At 41.1% G+C, this 20,176-nt stretch overlaps 1 protein-coding gene across 3 annotated transcripts in view; it reads left to right on the top strand.

Moving 5' to 3' along the window:
* The window catches only part of sptbn2 (spectrin, beta, non-erythrocytic 2), a 35,672-nt gene that overhangs the window by 3,405 nt on the left and 12,091 nt on the right, over window positions 1-20,176 (top strand). For 2 of the 3 annotated variants that reach the window (XM_086097934.1, XM_086097932.1), the window contains exons 2-17: window positions 4,706-4,901; window positions 14,602-14,753; window positions 14,914-15,087; window positions 15,171-15,262; window positions 15,392-15,472; window positions 16,181-16,296; window positions 16,503-16,615; window positions 16,740-16,927; window positions 17,253-17,370; window positions 17,460-17,618; window positions 17,693-17,995; window positions 18,131-18,284; window positions 18,359-18,753; window positions 18,847-19,110; window positions 19,185-19,396; window positions 19,996-20,133. In XM_086097934.1, the coding sequence (XP_085954060.1) occupies window positions 4,745-4,901; window positions 14,602-14,753; window positions 14,914-15,087; window positions 15,171-15,262; window positions 15,392-15,472; window positions 16,181-16,296; window positions 16,503-16,615; window positions 16,740-16,927; window positions 17,253-17,370; window positions 17,460-17,618; window positions 17,693-17,995; window positions 18,131-18,284; window positions 18,359-18,753; window positions 18,847-19,110; window positions 19,185-19,396; window positions 19,996-20,133 (2,816 nt within the window). In that variant the 5' untranslated portion in view covers window positions 4,706-4,744. Of the gene's footprint in view, window positions 1-4,705; window positions 4,902-8,107; window positions 8,707-14,601; window positions 14,754-14,913; window positions 15,088-15,170; window positions 15,263-15,391; window positions 15,473-16,180; window positions 16,297-16,502; window positions 16,616-16,739; window positions 16,928-17,252; window positions 17,371-17,459; window positions 17,619-17,692; window positions 17,996-18,130; window positions 18,285-18,358; window positions 18,754-18,846; window positions 19,111-19,184; window positions 19,397-19,995; window positions 20,134-20,176 lie in introns of those variants that run through there. The other variant, XM_086097933.1, reaches the window with a different exon arrangement.

The following is a 20,176-nucleotide window of genomic DNA, read 5'->3' as shown; positions in this document are numbered from 1 at the left end:
ATTCGTTACTTATTATCTTGCTGTGAAAATTATGCACCCAGTAGAATGGAAATTGTTTGCTAATCAGTACCTCATGATGATGTTGGGTGTTCTAGAATGTGACAGATGGGCTAAATGTTCCTCATTCGTCAAAAAATGAAAATTGAAATTTGTTTATTCTAATTCTACAATTAATCCCCTTTAAAATTATATATAACACACCTAAAAAATGGACGAAGTTACAGTCAGCAATTTCAATGTCGGCAGGTTGAAATCCCTAAAACTGAGAAAAATACATTTAAAGTTTTGGCAATACATCTTTCAAAGGTCCATAGCAAAAAGATATTGACGCCAAACTTTCAGGAATCGTTGATAGACCGTTTGATGGTTCACATCAAAGTCCCCCCCCCCCCCCCCCCTCACACACGTAAAACAAAAGCAACATATCAACACTTTAAACATACTGTACAGTATTTACAAGTCACTCCAACTCGATGATCATCTTTTCATCTGCAAGTTTAACAGTGCTCATATTTAATTCACATTTCATGCCACTTGCTGTGTGCATTTATATAAATCATTTGTGAAATGACTTTAGAGTTGAGGAACTCCTGGTTAATTGGAGTCAGGTTCCGCGAGATGCGCTAATGACAAGTCTGCTAAATGATGCACATTGTCTACTACTTGCAGTCACTTATTTTCATACACTTTGACTACACAAAAATCGAGACCTTAAGAAGGGTGTTTTTGTAGGAATCTCAAAATTGACATCAGTTACTCGAAACTAATCTTTGCGACAAGCGGGACCCCTTAGTCAGACCGGGTCGTATGAAGTGGCAGCAGTTTTATGTTTAGAGAAGGCCGAGGGTGTGAGTCAGAGTCAATATATTCTAAATTGGGTTTTGAGCTGAATAGGTTTGGAAAAATGATCATTTGCCTCGCAGTGACACTTTAGTCACATTTCCTTTTTTGTGCCGCATGATTTCCCTGATGCACAAGAGAAACTAATGATGTTTTCCTTTATTCTGTACACAAAAGCTGGTTTGCTGAATCAAAGTGACACGTCTGTCTGCGTGCGGCGGACACGGTGGCTTGGCCGTTTGATGAATGTGATGCTACAGGTCAACAAAAGAGCCTGCTGTCCTATTCAGCAATGCATTTAGACTGGGATCAACAGCCTGTGGAGGGGCCTCCGATGCTTACATGCCGCTGGCTGCTTCGTCGCTACAAACAGGAAAAGGCCGAACAACTGTCCCAGCTCTCTGCTGACTCCTTCATTGTATGGGGCCGTTTGTTGGCACAGGCTTTTTTTAGTTTTAGGGATACTTTTATTGTGTGTCTAGCGAGTGTATTTAAACTCTGTGTGTAGCCTCAGTTCAGTAATCATCTCAATGAAGTCGGACGTTTAGCTACATTCAGTTGTGTTAGACTTGCCGATCAAACCAACATTAGCCCTCCGCAATAAAAAACTGGAGGGCTTTTATGTTGAATAAATGATGGGAATTCATCCAGAGTTTACACGCAGTGTCCTGTCCGCACTGCCTATTAATCGAAGAAGCCCCAGGTATGATGAATACTTTGCAAACTAAGCTTGTATGGAAGTTTGAGATTGGGGATTCTAGCAGAAGGTTGCTGACGAAAGGAGTCCTAATCACCGATGTAGCTCGTCTTCCCTTAGCTGATGTCGTGTTGTTCATAAGACCACGCAGACTAGTTGAGACGGAATCATTCAATTAAGTAGTGAACTACTCCCCTTTGGTTCAATTGCTTCACAATGAATCAATGATCAATTCCGCACTGTTGGCAGGTTAATTGATTAAGCTGTTATTTTAGAATGTAAACACGCAGGACATACGCAGACTGTCTGAAAGTGCTTTTGAATTTCAAAACGTTAACCTATATAAACCTTTAAGTGAAAAAACAAACACACACGTGATGATGTTATCACGGGGCTCTTACCAGAACTTTTCATTTGCATCATTTCTGGACTGCTTTTTGGAGCAGTTCCTACTGACAAAAGACAACCACCAAAGCGGAACGCTGCCATTTCAGAATTCACCTTGGATGTGTTGTTCTTCGGGTGGTCTAAAGTGTTGCTTTTACACCAAAAGTATTTTTTGAAACCCGTTGCTATGATGAGAAAGAACATTTTGCAGAATGCACCACTTACACTATCAGGTGACCAGTCCGACCTGATTTTGGGTATTGCAAGTGGTGGCATTTCGAATGCAATTGCTGTGGTTGTAACAAGCACTACACTGTCATGATATCTGATGGGAGGGACGATAACCACAGAATTTTCATTCTGTACCCTTCCAATAATTAAATTGTTTTTTCCACTAAAGAACCTTGACAGGTCTCTTTTGTAGTGTATTTTGCATTTGTATCTACTCTATAGTACTGCACTCCACTTTTGGCGAGTGACTGTGTGGCTGGCTAACACACACAGACCATGTCATTCCCTGCAGGCGACAGATTCTGGACTCAATTTCTCATTTGCTCCGCTCCTGATTAACGTGGTCACATTGACAAAGAGATGATGATGCGAAGGAGGGGTGACAAAGAGAGGGGAGACGGAAAGAACGGTGGCGCTGCCCGTCACGCCGCTGGCTCTGTTCGGCGGCGTTCAGCTTGCGCCGCTGCACAATAGGCTGACACGCGTCTGTCAGGTCAGAGGATGAGTTTTGGCCCCCCGGGGCACCGCCGGATGGCCTACTTCCCTTTTGGTCGGAGCGCCCTAGTCTCACTTGCATCGGATATGTGAAAGATAAAATAAGACAACAATAATTTCTTCAATATGTGTCATTGTTTTTGGTTTTTAGCTGCAAATTACAAAGACACTTTGATTTGTGTTGTTATTCATTTAGTTTTAATTTGTGGATTATGCCTCAAGGGGATTTTCTTTTATGGAACCCTTTTTAATACCCCCCTTTTTTTTATTCAACATCTGTCCATTCCTTTTCCGGTCTTAACATGAAGAAGCTGTATTGTGGAATAGCTCCAGGCTGTTATTTTGGAAATATTGTCCTCAAGAGGATCCTGCCTGGTTACCCATAACAACCAAAGTAGTTGTTACCATCTACTTGTTCTTGTGTGATTCAAAAATGCTGAGCCGAGCCACATTGGGCCAAATCCTAAAACACCCCAGTGCAGTCTATGGGTTCATGCTGAGTGGGTGGATCGAATGTGTGGCTTTTCCAGGCGGTGCGTGATTTTGGCAGTGGCGGTAAGTGTTAGTAGGTCATCCCAGTTAGTTTGTGGTTTCGTTCCACTGTGCATGTGGGTGTGTGGGAGGACGAGCAATAGGTTGTATCATAGTAGGTCAGGGGGATTGTTTGTCTGATCCATTGAGGAGAGATTAACGTAGACACTGAACAACGACCCTTCATACTTGTTACCAGAACAGGATTGCCCTGCCTCTCTGCCAGACTCCCTTCACCTCATTGCCCTTTCAGCCCCCAACCACCTTTAACCGCACCCACAGAAATGGGGTGTATTGTGATACATATTAAGGATGCTTGTCCAGAGTTTGGGGGGTAGTGAAATTGTGTTTCTGATTAATGAAGAGTTTAGTTTTCAGCACCTTAGCACATTTTCCGTCAGTCGTATGGTTAGTTGAATGTGATGTGAAAATGTTGAGGGGGGGTAATGTGGAGGCGGTGTTCTGTCTTCTTCACTAATCCCTGCCTTTAGTTCCTATTCCCAGCCACTCCTTAATCTCCTGCTAATAAGATTTTCAAGCTTTTGTTTGATTTTTTTTTTTTATATAACTAGAATGTGTGTGTCAGATTTTTACTTGACTTTAAGGTTTACTTTCAGTGTTGAATGCAGTGTGCTTTTATTTCTGACATGCTTAATAATGCAATGGGTTGGGGGGGGGGGGGGGTCAATGGTGTTTTTTCTGTCCTTTCTGTAACTAGGGCCAAGAAGACAGGCGGTATATAGAAAAATGTTCATGATATATAATTAATGGTCATAGTGGGCCATGGTCATAGTGGGCTGCTGTTTCTATGCCTCATCCTTTGCTAGACAACAAACCAAAGAATGATGGACCATCATTTTCCATTTGGAAGTCCTGCTTTGTTAGACAATCTTTGATTTTTGGGTGTGCTAATTTTTTTTCCTACTATAAAATATCAGAATATGTATCACCTTGTAAGCCATGTAACAGGATTCGCGTGTATCGCGTTACGTATCGCGTATCGTATTGTATTTTGAGGTTGTTGGCAATAGCCTACCCACCCCAACTATACATATACACACAGCAGTCACAGCAAACTGTTATTAGTGAATTGACTCATCATGGACAATGCCATTAATCTGGCCAATGCTCTTAAATGGTGGAGTTTAATCCTTTACAGATTTCCAAGGGTGGCATTTGTGTGTTCATACTTATTTTGTGTCTGTACTAACACAATTTGAAATAGTGGTAATGTTTGTTGCCTTTGTCAATTAAACTGTGCTCAAGTTGTCGTTGGAACAAATAGGATGTTATGGAAAGAGTTAACAGTTAAATAAGTATAGTGCAATTTTGATTCATCATAAAGACACACTGGCTTCTGCCTCAAAATCAAATACCCAATATCTCATTACATAAGATCTGGCAGCTAGTTGTACAGTGAAAGCTCCTATCAGATGTGGAATATAAAGCTGTGCAGCTGTCAGCTTTTTATACAATATCCCCCACCTCCGCAGTGTGCAATGACTTTGTCTTTTTCGACTTTAGGTTGGATGAATTTTCCTCTTGCCTGGACGCCTGGACACCATGAGCACCATCTCGCCCACAGACTTTGACAGCTTGGAGATCCAGCAGCAGTACAATGACATCAACAACCGCTGGGACCTGGCGGCCGAGACCGATTGGGACAACGAAAACAGTTCCGCGCGCCTCTTTGAGCGCTCGCGCATCAAAGCTCTTGCAGGTATGGGTTACCTCAGCAATGTAATTAATCTGAATTTAGTCTGTTAGTCACTTTGGGGAACATTTTCAAGAAGGGCTGTTTGGGTGGCATACATGTCTTCAAGATACAGATTACATTCAGTCATTCAACACTGGCCTGGTTACATCCTGAGTCTTGACCTTATCTTCGTAGCCACCACAGTCTGGAGATAGCATGCAATCCATCTTTAACTAATGGTCTCTGATTGGGTTGCTGATTAGATGACCTTTTATCATCTGCATTTGCTTTCACTCCGACGAGCAATTCTGTGATCCAGTGTGTACCTTCAGTTAGAGCTGCCCACTTGTGATTGGATCACTCGGGTTGTATTTGAAGTCTGGCTCTGAGCATAGCTAAAGTGTTGTCCTTAATGATTTGCTTCAACGATTAGGTGGGTTCAGCCTCACTTTAGATAAACAGCTTAAAGAAGTGAAACTGAAGTTTGTTTTCATAAGGTAATTTTTAACTGGAGGTAGCTTGGGCGGTTTATTTACATGAGATTGGCCTGGCAGGAGTACTTCTAGTCATCTGTACGGGAAACTTCATTTTTACTAGGTTGTTGTACAAATTTACCCTTACACAGCCTTTTGACTAGCTTTTGGAAATTAGAAATGTTACAAAAATGACAGTAAAAGAAAATATCAAAGACTAATAGTAATCAGAACAAATCTAATTAGGATCTCTAGTTAGGTACTAACACAATTCCTTGTGGCCCAAGAGATGCAATTTGGTCATTATAGGGCGAGACAGAAATAGATGCAAAAGAGACCCATGTTAGATAGAGGCCTCTGCTTCCAATACACTGCATACTGTGCATAGTAATACAGCGAAATAATGGTAGCAACAGATTTTTCGCATCTTCTTCCAGTGTGGAGTCTCAAAAGCGATGACATACAAAATGTCTGTTCGCTGAAACCCACCTTGAAATCATAATGCATTTTCGGTTGGATAAAAATGCATTTTAAAGTAAGGCTGTGAGATGCGGAACACAACCATATCTGCTTAGTCTTAGCTACTTCAAGCTTGGTGATTGCTAGTACATCGCAGACACGGCTCCTCGTCCATCCTCTTAAGAAACCCACATTGATGGCCGAGTACGGATACTAAGTATCTGTATCGGGCCGATACTTAGTATCAGTACTCAGTACTCGAGTACCTTATTTCAAGCTATTGGTACTCATGATGTAAAATGGACTCTTATCGGCTGCCCTCATGTGGACATTTTTATGATTAGGAACTAGAAATTAGAAAAGAGAAAAATAGAAAATTGCCCGGGTGAAAAATAAAAATGGCGATGTGCTGCTTTTAATATCGTAACTTGACAATGGCAAATGTAATTTTGAGAAATTCTCGTTATCGTTACATCCCTAACTGCACTGGTATCGGTGACTACTCGAGAGTTGAGTATTTGCACTGGTATCAATCTGAAAAAAAGGTGATATCAAACATGATCATCCATACATATTTATGTTTTCTAGGTGTCCATGTGTCTGTGAACTTCCCTGCCCTCCTAGTTGTTCACAACTTGCAGTATTGAGGAAAACCCAGCAGAGGGGAGCAAGAGTCACTAACACCCACAATTAAAACTTTACTAGTCTCAATCTCTTAACAAAGGTTCTGATGATATCTGAGTACAGTTTTTGTTGAATAATGTGTAAAATAGGACTTTTGACGTTCATGTACAAATACAAGGAAATTCCTTTCCTCCTTGCCCATAAAACACATCCATCTCATGACATAGCCATCTGTCTTGACGCCAAGGCATTATATCATAGCTGGCATATTATTAGAGGAAGCTAGAGGGCTGCTCTACTCGGCGTTTTGTCATCTGCCCGAATGAGACCCAAAAAGTGTGCGCTCCAGCATGAATACTTGCGATACCATCGCACTTGGACAAGCACAGGCTTGATGTACACATTCTTTGACATGCTGCAGTAAATGTTTTCCCCCTGGGCCAAGTTACCGCCCACCTTTTCTAACTTACAAGACCCGCATCCTGTGTACACAGTTACACTATTGACTCATTCATACCTGTATTATTGTTGGATCCTTTGCTGTTTAATCGTTTTCCTGCTGTTCCAGACTGTACAGAAGTCACTCTCATCTTTGAAGTTTGCCATAAATACATTCCATCTATCTGCATTCATTGCCTACTCCCCACAGTGGGTGTCCATTCACCAGACCATTGCTTGCTATCATGAATTATTACTTCTATTTTCCTCAGTTCCCATCTCTTGATAGTGCTTTCTCTATTCTCTGTTCATTGCTTCTATCCGGAAGAAGCACATACTCGTTGGATCTCATTAGTCCGAGCCCCCCTCCACCCCACCATAAACACACAGTCACATAAGACCCAGGGCAGTTCATTTCCTAATGAGACCAAACCAGATGCTCCTTGCTCATCAGTACACGGATCAAAAAAAATAAACAGTCCCTTTTAACTCTGCCCCCTGACCAGACCAAAGGCCACTAAATGAAAAAAGGCCACGACCCTAAATCCTCATGCTCTTTATTATAGACTTGTGTGTGTAATTCTTTGCACATGTAGGCGCATCATTCCATGTTTTTTTTCTGACAGTTTGTCACCATTCTAAATCTAGAGTAATAATTGTACATTACAAGATTTCCAATAAGTAAATGACAGTGCTGTAAAAATGAGAGGCACAGAGACACACAATGTACTAATTCTATATTTGTCTTTATCTAGCAAAACATCAAATGAGATAATAAAGCTTGATCTGTAATTGTTTTAGAAAGATAACACTCCACTTCAAACCCTGCTAATAGGTTTCCTGAAAGAAAGACATAATTCAATATCAGGACAGGAAAGAGCTTGCTGTGTTGTCAAGTCGAGACCCCTCAACAACTTCCTTCTTGTCTCAAGTGTTTTATCATGTATTGCAACATTGTCCAGAGGAACACAAAAAAAGAAGAATAAATGCTGTCTTAGAAAATGATAGAGGAAGGAGGGAAAGAAGCGTACAGCGAGACACCGGATAACACACTTTCGTGTTTGTGCCTTCTTGGCAGACCACGCCCCTTTTGCTCCATGGAATTAAGGTGGCTGTGAGTAATCTGCCTCCGGTTACACTGTGCAAAGCGCTCGTAATGGTTTAGTCCACCTCCACACATCCCCCTTCCCCTCTTCTGTCCACCATTCTTTGGAAGCTCCTCCCTTAGCACACCTTTGCAAATGAGACGAGGAGGGCACAGCCGGCTTTGTTTACACAGCAATCCGACCACAGCCTGTTAGCCTTTTCTACAGTGCACTGCTCCAACAAATGTGAAGAAGAAGAATTTGTTGGGAGGAATATTTCAATGTTCCTTTCCTGGAAACAGAAGAGATTTTAATCTGTTTTTTTTTTTGTGTGGTGAGGAGGTAAAACAGACACTATATTGTTCTTCAGTTTTTGTCGTTTTTGCGTTTGCATTGGACAAGGTAGAGGATTCCAACTTTTGAGCTCATCTTTTGCCTTACTTCAACACGTTGTGAGGATTTAGAGGAAATTATAAACCAAGACGTTCTGGATATCCAAAAGGTTGATCTTATGTAAAGCCGTTGAAAGGATTTGATGCAGTCTTAAAGTGGGAAGATTTTCCTTTTGCTGTGATATGCTGGAGAGCCCACATTTATACTGTGTCTAAGAGGAATATTTTGGAGGGAAATCCAGAGACAAGGCCATGGAATGGGACCACAGAGACAAGGAGCCCTGCTTGTCTCCTGCAGCATTTGTTAATCAGGTGCAATACTCAAATATCCTGGAAGGAAGGTTTAAACAGTTGCAAGGTAAGATTTCTTACAACCTCATTTGACTTCGAGAAGTGATTTTTGCTATGGATTTGTGCCTATCAATGAAAGCACACATGAGGCTTCCGCTCGGTGTCTAAAGCAGGGCGACAGTGTGGCACCTGATTACTAGGCCACCTGTCCCGAGCTTATCACAATGCATGGCTCTGTCTATGCCCTGCACACACGTTGAACAGTGATTGCAGTAACCCAAAACGTATTTAAATTTTGTAGTCATTATATTAAGAGCAGAAAGGGTGTAATGGGAAAACATTCTTTTTTTTCTTGTGTCAAAAATTACAGTTTGAACCAACGTTCTTACGTTATTGTGGGGCCTGTTTTCTTGAAGTTGTAGACGTTTTATTTACAGGCCACAGGGTATTCACAGTCATTGCCTATGTGTTCACATTACAGTGCGTGCAACTGGCTTTGTGCCACCGGAATGCATAAGTGTCTCGGTGTTTTGCAAGCTTCCGGCACTTCATCTGCGGGTCTCTTAAAAGGAGCGTTGTCTTACACTTTCTTGAGGTGGGGGGGGGATAAATATATAATTTAACAAGTGCTTAGCTGTATTTCAATAATGTCAAACATTTAATGAATTTAGAAGTAAATGCTAAATAGTTTTGCATCCATAGAGACAACGTGAAGACACCACAAAGGACAAAATAGTATCTGTTGCTGCAAAGAAAGCAAAAATAGTCATGTCCTGTAATCAGAGCATTATGAGATTTTATTAATAGTTTCAGTAATAAACAGGATTCATGTAAATATTCATGCAACAGTAAAACAAGTATTGTTGTACAGAACTGTAAATATCCACTCCATAGTCACACGTCTTATGAGTAACTCTTGTATTTCCGGTTGGACTGCACTTGAGGCTAATTCTTGGTGTCACTCCTTCATCAAGTCATGATGTCGGCTAGATTTGAAAATGAACATAGTTTAGTGTCTGAGCCTCAACATGTCACACAAATGGAAGCATTCCTATTGTTTTGGGCACACAAGTTTCCCAATGTTTTAAGTCCTGGATTTTTTTTTAGATAAAATATATAATCTCCATTGGTAGTTAAATATGACTGTACGAGCAAAGGGTCATTAACTTAAGTAGATGATTAACATTTGACCAAAGTGTTAAACTAATATCAGGTCTTGACGTGGTGATATTATGTAACTGTCATAAAAAGGAAATTGTCACACCTGTTTTCTAATTTAGAAATAATGTGAACACAAATAGTTTCTCAGCCCACAGCTAAGTAGAAAGCATACAAAGCAAGAGCTGACCCTGTGGCACATAATGTCTGAGGGATAAAGCAAGTAACTCATTAACCACAGTTAAAGTAGATAACCGTAATGAAAGCGTGAGCCACATAGTTAAATTTATGTCTGAAGAAAAATAATTTGTTTATGCACACTCAAAGTTTATTTTTCCCAGTAAAGAGAAAGTGTGATATTGCTGATTATAGATAATGAATTAATTACATGTTCTCAATCATTTTCACAAATCGCAGGATGAGCTTTATATTATGTGGTCAGACTGGCAGTACAAAATTTGAATTTTGTTTTTATGTTTGATTTTTTTGTGAGGCTTGTCAGCGTAATCAATGTCAGAATGTTGTTTTTGTTCTACCTCCAGTTACCCACTGAGTTAACTTTCTATGGACTCTTGAACTTTACTATAGTGTGGTCTAAATTCCTTCTCGGCATAATTGTTTTAAAATACTTAAAATGGTAGCTCATTTTGATTATTCACAGTCTTCAAAGCGTGCCAAATATAATATGTACAGTATATTACGGCATTTTCCACCATGCAAGACAGCTTTGCATTGTCTTCTTCATAGACATTTTTGTGAGAATTCTTCAAATGTTAACTTTCAAACCTAGCAGTCTCCTGCTGAGTGTTGTAACTTCATACATCGAAAGCTCTTAGTCAAGTGGCCTGCAGCCGTATCTGAGAGTCACGTTGCCTTTGTGAGAGTTCAGCATCCGTAGAAACACACACAAGCACACAAAACAAATAAAATTCCCGCTTTCTTTGTACAGTTAGACCAACATTGACAGTTTGTTCTTGGAAGTATGTCACAAGACGCTGTCCATTTTGAAGCTTGAGGGACAATTACTGTCTTGTTGACATTTCACTTCTCTTTTCTGTCCAGATGTTGTGGCTTTAGTGGTCCCTGTTTCTGTCTCTTCTCCCATGGGATTGGCCTTGGCCAATCCCTTCCTCCCCACACGTAACGCATTATCAAGTGCAGCTGCAGATGCCAGAGAAGCATGACCTGAATGGTACATTGATACCTTCACTGTCTTCACAAAAGTGGGGTTATTGGCCTGTGAGCCTCATCTGAGTTCATGAAAAAGAAACATGCTGCTTTGCTGCTATCTTGCACATGTGACCTCAAACGGTTGTAAGTAGGAGGGGAAAAACGAGTACATACCTCATGTTGCAAGGTGGCAGTTTTACCACAGTCCTACTTTTAGTTGCAGGGTAGAGCAAAGGCAGTTCCGCTTTCATCGCGAGGTTATATTTTGCAGTTTGCAAACACACTTTTGCACAGTTTTATTTAAGCACCAATGATTGGATTTGGAAAAAGTTGCAAAAACCCTCAATACCTTAGTTATGTATCCCTCATGGCTGTCATTTTGACATAGAGGTAGTAAAATGACTGATACAGTTAGTTGGATTACCCAAAAATTGGACAAAGAACCCATTAAATGTTGGTAAGGGTTTGGATAAAAATACAGGAAGTTATTTTTTTACTTGATGTCACACGTTCATCACTGGAACAGTCCACTCCCAGATCATTAGACGGGTGGTGAAGAAGTAATCTGTCATCTCACTTGCCAGTTGGAAAATTACATCCCAAAGTCTCAATTTTAAAGTGTGCTCTAAAATCGCGAGGGTTAAGATTTAGGGTTATGTTTATCCTTTGTTCATTAAAATACCATGTATCTGGTTTTCCTCAAAAAACTGTGCTGAAATGTAAGGCAAAAACGTACTCCCACGGATTTCCTCGTTCCTGCACCGTAATCTACTGAGGGGATGGCCAAGAGAAGGTCACTGAAGCAGATTAAAGCAGACATTTGTTTATCCATTCTTTGCGAGGACATGGTGACCAGAAGCAATCATTATGCAAGTTCAGGGTGAGATGGGACGTCAGAAGTTTATGGGATCAAGGGCATTTTAGAGAGCCAGGGAAGAAGGCTTCACAGGGAAAAGTACACAAAATAAATTACTCGTCAGAGCCTTTGTGATGAACTAGTTCTCTGGTATCTTTTTGTGATAGCTTATCACAATATGTCTGAACGTATCAGTCAGGTAGACTGTATTCGACTTTCACATCATGTGAAATGCTGCTTACTATGGTGAGCTATTTTCAGACGGGGGTCACTTCTTACCCTCAATGACGACACAGAGCCAAAGTGCAGTGTCATGCATTTGCGGGCAGCGTGATACTGGATTCGTTGACACTGCAGCGATCCATGTATTGAACTCATTTTCACTCCTGGGAATTCAAAGAATGCTTCTTTTTCCCCTTTCACCCCCTCACATATGGTATGCTCACTGCTTGTATTTGGCCACAGCAGAAAACTTTGGCACGATTTGAACATGACAATTGCTGAGAACTGAAGCAGTAAATCTTTGCTCACTGCCACATGTAGTAAATCAACGTCTGTGTATGTTTGTGTGCAGTATTTGTGTAAAAAAAAAAAAAAAACACAACAAAACACAGACATTTAGTCTGCCATAATTTTTTCTACATATCAAGTTAGAGTGAAATAAGAAACTTGGCACAGGCTGACGAATACCTCATATGTAATCATTGATCTCTAGACTTTTATCTATTCTGTTCAAAAGAAGCAGTTAAACTTTTACAACAATGTTGCTTATCCTCTAATGAACAAACATGACCCACTAGTGCCATATTGTTAGAGAAAACAGCTGCCCAAGGTTTGTTCTCATCTGCCATGGCAGGAACTGATGACAAGTGTGTGTGTGTGTTTGCTTATGATACATAACCAGCAAAGCCATCATGTGTTTGCCGGCAATCTTCCTGTTCCGTCGCCTTGTCGTTAGGGCCACTGTGCTTGAACTGTGGCAGGATGGCGTCTGCAAGACTGCTGTCCGCGGACCCATTGTCTGCACCTCAATTTGAGAATTATGTCACAGCATAAACAAGCCTATGGACAAGTTCATCTCTCAATATAACCCATTGGTTATTTATGGGAGAAGTTGGATTTTTAAAAGCACACTTGTAACATTCTAGTTTTACAGGTGGAGGTGTTGGAAGCCATCTTGCTTTACGTAGACATCATTTTGCCTCATGATTACCTCTGAAGACATTCCGTCCAAGTGTGTCATAGAGCAATAAAAATGACCCAAGTATTATGTGGCCTTGCGTTTCCGCATTAAACCTTTTTCACATTGAACCACAAAATGCCAGTTGAGTGCTTCTTAATAGCAGGCTGAGTTTTCTAAATAGAGGTGTGCCGTGTAACAATAGGGGTGTGCCACGGAACATCACAATGCTGCCCTTTTTAAACCTTTATTTCATTTTGCAGCACTCTAATTGCTGTCTCAACTGTGGGAAATTCCATCCTCCTCTGCCTCTTCATTTTATTTTATTTGATGAGGCAATGATAGAGTAATCCCACTTTAAATAGAGCGTATCAAATCAAATACCACAGACTCTTTAACACCTTTTTGCTTTCTCCAGTAGGGTTGTTGCTTTCTCATTGGCGCAAAATGAGCCATTTTCAGAACACTGCAAAAATAATTCATTGTCATTTCCTTTTCCTACATAAAGTGCTGAGCAAGCCTTGAGTTTAGTGGTGACAATCAGAACATTTGAAATGAAATGACCCGAGGCTGATTAATCAGTCATTGAAGGATAACCGTAATGGTCATCTGAAATTAGCCGATAAAGTGTTATAAAAGTCTTGGAATAGAAATTAGCCACATCATATAATGATAAATTAACCACATCTTATTAATAGACTTTAGACTCATGTGCAAACATTCGGTAGAGAAGATGCTAATAGAGCTTTAATGTATACACTTTGAAAGATCAGTGGACAGGGCTCTTACTTTCTCCAATTTAAACGTGAAAAAGTTCAAAGAGGAAGGAAGGACCTTCATTGAGCCTGCAATAGTTTTAAGTGTAACGCGTTGTGGTATTTCTCCACCTTAGCAGGCATGTGTGAAATTTTTGAATTGGTTCTTTTTTTTTCTCTCTCTAAATGGTTGCAAGAGTGGTTGATTGCACAATTGCTGTCTTATGTTTCCTCATGTTCACTGAACTTTACCCTTTTGGACTTTATCTATTAATAACTCACAATGTGGCAGTTTTTAATTTGCCTTGCCATACTTAAGTTATTTAGTTTAAATGGTGTAGTAGTTTATTATTGTTATATTAATTTCACAACGTGCCATACTAGAATAGCATTTTGAAAAGGAAGCAAGACCTTATGTCCTAGAAATCAGGCCACCTTGTTAGCTGCATGGTAGAGAAGGATTAGCCTCTTATTCCCCTGGTCCATATGTCTGATCTTCTTTTAGTGTTAAAATCATTCATTCTTATTCTATAATTTTACTAAAATAGTGATAAACACTTGTATTGTCACTTTTTTTTTTTTTTTTTACTTTCTACTTCTCTAACCACCATAACGTAGAGGCAGAAATGTCACAAAATATTAGTTTATGTTAAACAAATTAAAAGCACGTCCTAAGTGGTTAATACAATAATCTGTGTTATTTAAAGCTTATTGAAAATGGAGTGGACCTCAGGATTTACTGTCTATTCGCTGAGGTTTAAAGTCGTAGACTTGTATTTATACTTGTTGCAATGCAACTGTTGATTAAAAAACGTTCTCTCTCTCCTTGTGATTCCTTTCCAGATGAGCGTGAAGCTGTGCAGAAGAAGACCTTTACCAAATGGGTGAACTCTCACTTAGGCCGAGTCACTTGTCGCATCGGTGACCTGTACACGGATCTGCGTGACGGCCGCATGCTTATCCGCCTGCTGGAAGTGCTCTCGGGAGAACAGCTGGTCAGTATCTCAGAAAAAAAATCAATCTCTGTCCCTCTCCTGGCCCCGAAAGTTATGAGGAAGGACACATCATGTGCTTCATTTCATCATTTTTATGTGTGACTTTATTTCTCTACTGGCGTTTACAACCTGGATCTTTTTTGCCTCTCTCGCTTAACAGCCAAAACCCACTAAAGGCCGCATGCGCATCCACTGCTTAGAAAATGTTGATAAAGCGCTGCAATTCCTCAAAGAACAAAAGGTCCATCTAGAAAACATGGGATCACATGATATTGTGGATGGGAATCACCGTCTCACCCTGGGGCTCATCTGGACCATAATTCTTCGCTTCCAGGTAATATCCTATCTCATGCTATAATTAATCCAGGATTGTGTTCTGTGGGCACCATATTAAATTAACAAATGATGATGCCGCAGATTCAAGACATCAGTGTTGAGACGGAGGACAATAAAGAGAAGAAATCCGCAAAAGATGCCCTCCTCTTGTGGTGCCAAATGAAAACCGCCGGGTGAGGAATTGACCTGAGAGAACAGTCATTATATGTCTAAGATATTAGGCCATTTATGCTCCTAAAGCAATCCCTGCTGGATCTGTGTGTCGTGTCAATGATTGATCACTTCTGTCCTGGCCTCCGCAGCTACCCCAATGTCAACATCCACAACTTTACTACCAGCTGGCGGGATGGTCTAGCGTTCAATGCCATCGTACACAAACACAGGTCATTGACTTTTCCTTGTACTTGATGCTGCTTACTACATTGGTATGTACAATGAAACTAGCCATTGTTCGCTCTTTGAATGGAAGTCTTTTCAATCCAAGGTTGTAGATCTTCTTTTTTTTTTTTTTAAAGCTTATGACACTTGTTGCAGTGCCATCACACTTCTCAGGGGTGTTTTAATCAGGTCTTCTCTTCAGTCTGTAGGATGGCTAAAGATAAAAATAAAAAAAGGAGTGAGATGACCTAGATCACAGAAATAATAACCCACTTATTTTATATGTAGAGCCCTTCTCGGTAAGTCACTTGCACATCCAGTAGGTAATAGTGCTATCAGAGTATCTTGTTAAGGTATGAGTACGTATGTGACTGCGGTGTCTTCAAAAACTGCAATGATACAGTGGTTAAATGTTATTAAAGGTTAACATTGCTCTCAGTGCAGTTACTGAAGGATGCCTACAGCATATAAACCACGACACTACCATTAACATAGCTGTTCAAGATATATATTGTATGAGTAGTTCCCTTCTCCAATTGACTATTTTCAATTTCCTGGTCTATCATCGGAGACTAATCAGTTTTTTAATAGATTGTAAAATGTATTTCAAGGTCTAATTCTCTATAGCATAAAAAGGTGATGACGCATTTCAATCCTGCCTCCCCGTGCAGTTTGTTCCTATTACAATAATAATTGTTCCCTGGCCTCTGCAGACATGACCTGATTGAATTTGATACCCTGAAAAGGTCCAACGCTCACTACAATCTCCAGAATGCTTTCAATGTGGCCGAGAAGGAGTTGGGCCTTACTAAGCTGCTGGATCCAGAAGGTGAGTGGCTCAGGCCACTACAAACACACAAAGCCTTATGTAACTTGTACTACAGCGGGTGTTTCCACTGAACCACTAATTCCCTGGCCTGATTGATGGATTACTAGGCTCAATTATTGTATAGATGACACTACATCACATCAGTGACTTCTGACAATGTGTTTCCAAATGTGTACTGAACCGAAAACACAATTTTCTCCTCCCAGATGTTAATGTTGATCAGCCAGATGAGAAGTCCATCATTACTTATGTGGCAACCTACTACCATTACTTCTCAAAGATGAAGGCGCTAGCAGTGGAGGGCAAACGTATTGGCAAGGTTAGCTGTCATGTGAATTCATATAATGTACTTTACATACATTTATATAAATCCTAAATACCCAATGAGTATGTGGTTGCTATTTGCTTAGCCAGTTGCGTCAACCCTTACATCTCTCTTGCAGGTTCTTGACTATGCCATTGAGGCTGATCAGCTGATAGACAAGTATGAGACCTTGGCGTCAGAGCTGCTGGAGTGGATTGAGCAGACAATAGTGACTCTGAATGATCGGCAGCTAGCTAACTCGCTCAATGCTGTACAGAATCAGCTGCAGGCTTTTAATTCTTACCGCACTGTGGAGAAACCTCCCAAGTGAGTGACAGAAAACATCTATTTTAAATCAGTATAACAATCAACCTGTTCTGTTTCATTAGTATGTTTTTTTTTTTTAATTAGGAATGGGCGAGTACAGATACCAGATATCGGACAAAAAATTCAAAATAGAAAAATTCCATTAATTTCATGCAATTTGAAGGAAAATTGTACATTGGGATATACTGTATATTGTCTTTCTTTAAAATTATCTGTCATTTTATGTATCAAAAGTAGAAGAGTTGAGTACTCATACTGGTATTTATCTGGGGGTAAAAAGTATCAAACATCACTACTTTTTAACAGGAATTGTTTGTCACCACAGATTCACAGAGAAAGGAAACTTGGAGGTCCTGCTATTTACAATCCAGAGCAAAATGAGAGCAAACAACCAGAAAGTGTACATGCCAAGAGAGGGAAAACTCATCTCTGACATCAATAAGGTATTGGTTTATCCATAGATAGATGCATGCATCGATTAGTCCTAGTCGTAGTGTGTAGTGCTTACTTCCTAGATTTCCTGTATGTGCAGGCGTGGGAGCGACTTGAAAAGGCGGAGCACGAACGTGAGTTGGCCCTCAGAAATGAACTGATTCGCCAAGAAAAGCTAGAGATGCTCGCGGCGCGTTTTGACCGCAAAGCTGCTATGCGAGAAACATGGCTGAGTGAAAATCAGCGCTTGGTGTCTCAGGTAATTATTTCAAATCTTTATATAGCACAGCATACATTTGATTGTAAATCTTATTTGACTTATTTTGTCAACAGGACAATTTTGGAACTGACTTGGGAGCCGTGGAAGCTGCCACCCGTAAACATGAGGCAATTGAAACAGACATTGGTGCATATTGGGAGCGCGTGGCTGCTGTTGAGGCTGTTGCCAAAGAGCTGGAGGCAGAGGGGTACCACGATGTGCGACGTGTGCTTGCTAGAAGGGACAATGTGCTTCGACTCTGGGAATACCTCAAGGAGCTGCTAGCTGCACGCAGAGAGCGGCTTAATGCTCATCGGGACCTACAGAGGCTGTTTGAAGAGATGCGTTATATCATGGACTGGATGGCTGACATGAAGGTACTGCCGCAGTATTTCACACACGTCGACAATTACCCAGGATGCACCAAGAGTGGCTGTGATAATGGATACATGTTCCTTACTTTTGTCAATTTGTCAAAAATCATTGGATATTTTGTCTGTATTTCTGTGTAGAGTCGTCTACAGTCTCAAGACAGTGGCAAACATTTGCATGATGTTTTGGACCTACTTCAGAAACATACTCTAGTCGAGGCGGATATTTCGGCACAGGCAGAGAGAATCAAAGCAGTGCAGGGAGCTGCAAACCGCTTCACTTCTCATGACCAAGGTGAGGATTAAATACGTGACTTACCTTTACAAAATATTTACAGTCGTATATGTTCTATCCCTTCTAATTGCCAGCCTATACACCATGTGAGCCGGGGCTGGTGAGTGAAAAGGTGGACCTGCTGGGTCAAGCTTACGAGGAGCTCGGGCAGCTTGCCGGACAACGCAGAGAACGCCTCGAGGACTCCCGTCGCCTGTGGCAGTTCCTGTGGGACTTGGGAGAGGAGGCAGCCTGGATCAGGGAGCAAGAGCAGATCCTGACCAGCGGCGAGTGTGGCAGGGACCTGACTTCCGCCCTTCACCTGCTCAGTAAACACGAGGCTTTCAGGGATGAGATGGCGGCACGCTATGGCCCGCTCAGTAACAGCATTGCTGCAGGGGAAGCTTTGGTGAATGAGGGACACTTTGGAGCCTTAGAGGTCACAGAGAATATTAAAGACATCCGTGCACAGTGGGCACATCTGGAAGAGGTGGGTGGTGATCAACATTCTTTAAAAGTGCCTGACAGCTATGCCCCAGTAAAAATCAGTTTTGTTGGATTTCTTGTCATTTCTTTTCCACAGACAACTAAACTGAGAGAACAAAAGCTTAAAGACTCAGTGGCCCTGCATCAGTTCCTAACGGATGCTAATGATATGGATGCTTGGCTGATGGAAACTCTAAGGCAAGTGTCAAGTCAGGACGTGGGCCTTGACGAGTTCTCCACCCAAACTCTTGCTCGCAAGCAGAGGGAAATCGAAGAAGAGATCAAGAGCCACCAACCCCTCCTTGAATCCCTGCATGAGCAGAACCAAGCACTGCCACAGACCTATGCTAATTTCCCAGAGGTAGTCTTCTTCTGTTTTTCATGCATTTTAAATGATGACATGCTGTACTAAATTACTGTTTATTGTCTATGTAGGTGGAGGGCCGGCTACCTGCTTTTGAGCAACGCTATAAAGAGCTGGAATCCCTGTCAGTGTCTCGGCGTCAGGCCCTGGAAGGTGCTTTAGCACTTTATCGTATGTTCAGTGAGGCGGGTGCCTGCCAACTCTGGGTGGAAGAAAAAGAGAAGTGGTTGCATGGCATGGCGATCCCGACCAAACTTGAAGACTTGGAAGTGGTGCAGCAAAGGTTAGTGTAAAAGTAAACAATGTGAAAAAGATACAGCATTTATTGGTATAATATGCTCCAAAAATCCAATTGGAAAAAAAAGCAGCGGCAGGCTATGCGACTGGTACTTGGGGCTTCAGTGGGTACAAGCTCCACCTTTAAATGCCACTGCTATCACACCACAATTATAGAAAAAAATCTATACTGTACAAAAACGCAATATATACAGCACACAACTGTGCCACATACATCACCTGGAGCAGTTTAAAATCAATATTACTCTCATAACATGACAAAAACATTTTTAAAAAATGATGAAAAATGTTGCTAGCTGGTTGGCCCTTAGAGGTGAATTTAAAATTTGCTTGGTTCAAAAAACAGTCCTATGGCCCCAAAGTTTCAAGTTACATTGGCCAGCACTACATATCCTGAAGGCACTGGGCAGATTAGACTGGCATGTCAAAACGGATAACCTGAAATCCGATTGGACAAAAAAAAAAATACTCTAGCGTCCACAAAGGATTCAAATCAATGCAGCCAAAAATATTGGTGACCGCTCACCACTGCTCGAATGTCGGAATTTAGTACAGATTATGAATTGAGTTCCGTTGTGGCTACAGGTTTGAGACACTGGAACCAGAAATGAACAACATAGGGACCAGTGTCACCGATGTGAACAAGGTGGCTCAGCAGCTGCTGACTTCGGACAACTGTAGCAAAGACCAAATCCACCAGACGCGCGACTATCTGAACAACAGGTTAGAGATGGCTGTTAATGACCACTAATGCAGCATGATGTAA

The sequence above is a fragment of the Leptonotus elevatus genome, chromosome 16, assembly GCF_054856555.1.
Source record: "Leptonotus elevatus isolate MCC_2025b chromosome 16, RoL_Lele_1.0, whole genome shotgun sequence".
Lineage (NCBI taxonomy): Eukaryota > Metazoa > Chordata > Actinopteri > Syngnathiformes > Syngnathidae > Leptonotus > Leptonotus elevatus.
Note: the sequence above shows the minus strand (reverse complement) of the source record. Positions and strands in the feature narration are given on the sequence as shown.